The sequence below is a fragment of the Verticillium alfalfae genome, genomic scaffold, assembly GCF_000150825.1.
Source record: "Verticillium alfalfae VaMs.102 supercont1.4 genomic scaffold, whole genome shotgun sequence".
NCBI lineage: Eukaryota > Fungi > Ascomycota > Sordariomycetes > Glomerellales > Plectosphaerellaceae > Verticillium > Verticillium alfalfae.
This window is the reverse complement of record NW_003315035.1, coordinates 2434397-2436720: the sequence shown is the minus strand read 5'-3', so window position 1 is coordinate 2436720 and position 2324 is coordinate 2434397. Positions and strand designations below refer to the sequence as shown.

Here is a 2324-nt window from a genome sequence, read left to right as displayed (position 1 = left end):
ACTAAAAAAAAGAAAAAAAAGACATCGTTGCTGGACATGGCACCTCACCAGAAATCAGTTCAGTTCAGGGTCGACTGTGCCTGTCGCTTTGACGCTTGACGCTTGCCGTTGGTGCTACCGAGTGCAACATGTCCAAGGGGAAATTTCACTTCAGTGGACGGACGGGCCCCCGAAAAAGACATGCCGCCAAGATGGCAGGGAGCTGGGAGCAAGAGCTGGCCAGGGACTGCCGAGGACAGTACCTTTTTCCCGTTGCGCCACAAGGTGCCCTGGCATGGCTGGCATGGCTGGCATGGCCTGAAACGCGCCCGTCTCTCGTCTCGCTGCGTCCTGGCGAGGAACGGCGTCCTCTCAAACACATGTCCCCGATCGTCCTGCCAGGGGTCTGAGGGCCACAAGGCCAGTACCAGTCAGTAGGTGCCCAGGCTTGCCGGCCAGGTGCTTTCTGTTGGGGGCCCGTGTGGCCCCGTGGACGGGGTCCTGCTGCTCGACCTGTCACTGAACCCTATTCGCCAGCCCCGGCGCTCAGAGGTACATTTACCTACCCAGGCAGGCAAGCCAGGCCCCAGGCACCTCAGCTCAGTGGCCCATCCATCCCCCGCCCCCAATGGGTCCGGAGGCTCAGACCGGCCCCCGAGTCACTGTGTGCGACGGCGCCTGCCCCCTCGTCGTCCCATCTCCCTCCTCCCCCCCCTTTCATCTCATGTCCTCGATGACCAGATCGCCCTGTGGCTTCTCGCTGTTCGGATCAGGGGCCGCTCGGCTGCATCCCATCCTCCTACACCTACCCTGCCGTTCCTGGATTTCTTCTCTTTCCTCGCGTGCCGCGTCCCGAGTGTCAGTCTCGCCTCACCTCCTCAAGCGTTGCAGGTCCATAACGCAGACTGCAACGCACACGACTCGCAAAAATCTCGTAAAGGGGAATCATTGGTTTCTTCTACCTTGGCCTGGCGCCCCGTCGACATTCTTGAAACGCCCTGGATGACGCAGCACCCGAAAGCTGCCCATCCTTCTCACCTCACCTTACCCAGAGACAGAAATAGAGAGAAAAGAGACAGAGAGAGAGAGAGAGAGAGGCAGACGTAACGAGGCCGCCATCATGAAATACCCAACGCCGAGAAACACCACGCTTCGCCGCTGTCGTTTGTCGTCACAAATGAAAACCCTCCAGACCGATCCCACCCCCCAGACTGCTACCACCGTCCCTGGCCGGCCGCCTCACACATTGAGCCTGGCCCCCAGCGGCGTCCTCGCGCCCCCCTGCTCCATCCATCGGCCCATGTCGTCTCCGATCTTCCTTTCGGGAACATGCCCAGGTCCTGGAGGAGGCTCTTCATGTAATCCTGGCGTCTCGTCTTCCTCACCGGCCGGGCCTCCGAGTCATACGGCCGTGCTGTCCGGAATCGCCGTCGTACGACCACAAAAGCTGGTCTTCGTTTTCTTTGATCGTCGGTCGTCGTCGTCCGCCTTCTTTCCCCGATGCTCTTTCCGACCCTCCACCGAACTTTCAGGGGGCACCGCCGGGGATCGGGTTTCTTTGAAGGCTCCTCCCAGCGCCAAGCTTGAGGGTGCAAGCCGGAAGCGCTTCGTTCTCCCGTCTGCAGGCTGCGGATCTTGCCCTCCGCCACGAGGGCTCTTCTCCTCCATCATGCGCTGCATCGCCACGACGCTCTTCTGGTAATCCTCGAGGCGCGCCCTCCTGGTCCTGTGTCGTGTCCTTCTCGCGCCGTCGCGACTCCGACACGGAGAGCTGCAACACCCTGATCTCCTCCGCCATCTCCGCAATCTGTGCGTCTCGTTCCGCTGCCGACACGTGGTCCTGGTTGACGACGGCCCGTGTGCGGATCCGTTTGGCCTGGTCCGCGTAGCGCAGCGTCGAGAGCGTTTCCTCGTAGTCCGACGGCGCAATGCACGCAATCATGGCCGTCTTGCTGTTGCCGCCGAGCGAGTCCTTGAGCAGCCACGTGAGGATCGAGTCCCGGTACGGCACCACGTCTTTTCGTTTGCGACCCTTTTGCTTCGAGTCGGCCAGCGCTCCTATGACGCGCCCGAGCGTCGTCAGCGACTTGTTGATGTTGCTGCCCTCCCGGAGCCGTGCGCCCGTGGCTTCCGTTGCCTTGGCGCGCTCACTGCCCGCGAGATCCACCAGTCGGATGCGCGAGCTTCGTTCTGTCGTCTCGTCCGTCTCCATGTCGTGATGAATCTGCTTCAGCATAATGGTGAAGACTGCGTGGTTTCGACTGCTCGTGTCGTTCATCTTGGTGCTGTTCTTCTTTCTCGAATCGTCTCCGTTCTTTCTTGTACCGTAAAATCTTGTTGATGCT

General features: G+C 60.7%; 1 protein-coding gene across 1 annotated transcript; it reads right to left on the bottom strand.

Annotated features, from left to right (window-relative positions):
- Nucleotides 1-1507: 1507 nt before the first annotated feature.
- Nucleotides 1508-2257, bottom strand: VDBG_04216 (kinesin-II 85 kDa subunit; the record flags this gene model as incomplete). The annotated part of the gene is made up of 1 exon (XM_003006217.1): nt 1508-2257. The coding sequence occupies one exon, from the start codon at nt 2255-2257 to the stop codon at nt 1508-1510; it is 750 nt and encodes a 249-aa protein (XP_003006263.1).
- Nucleotides 2258-2324: the final 67 nt, after the last annotated feature.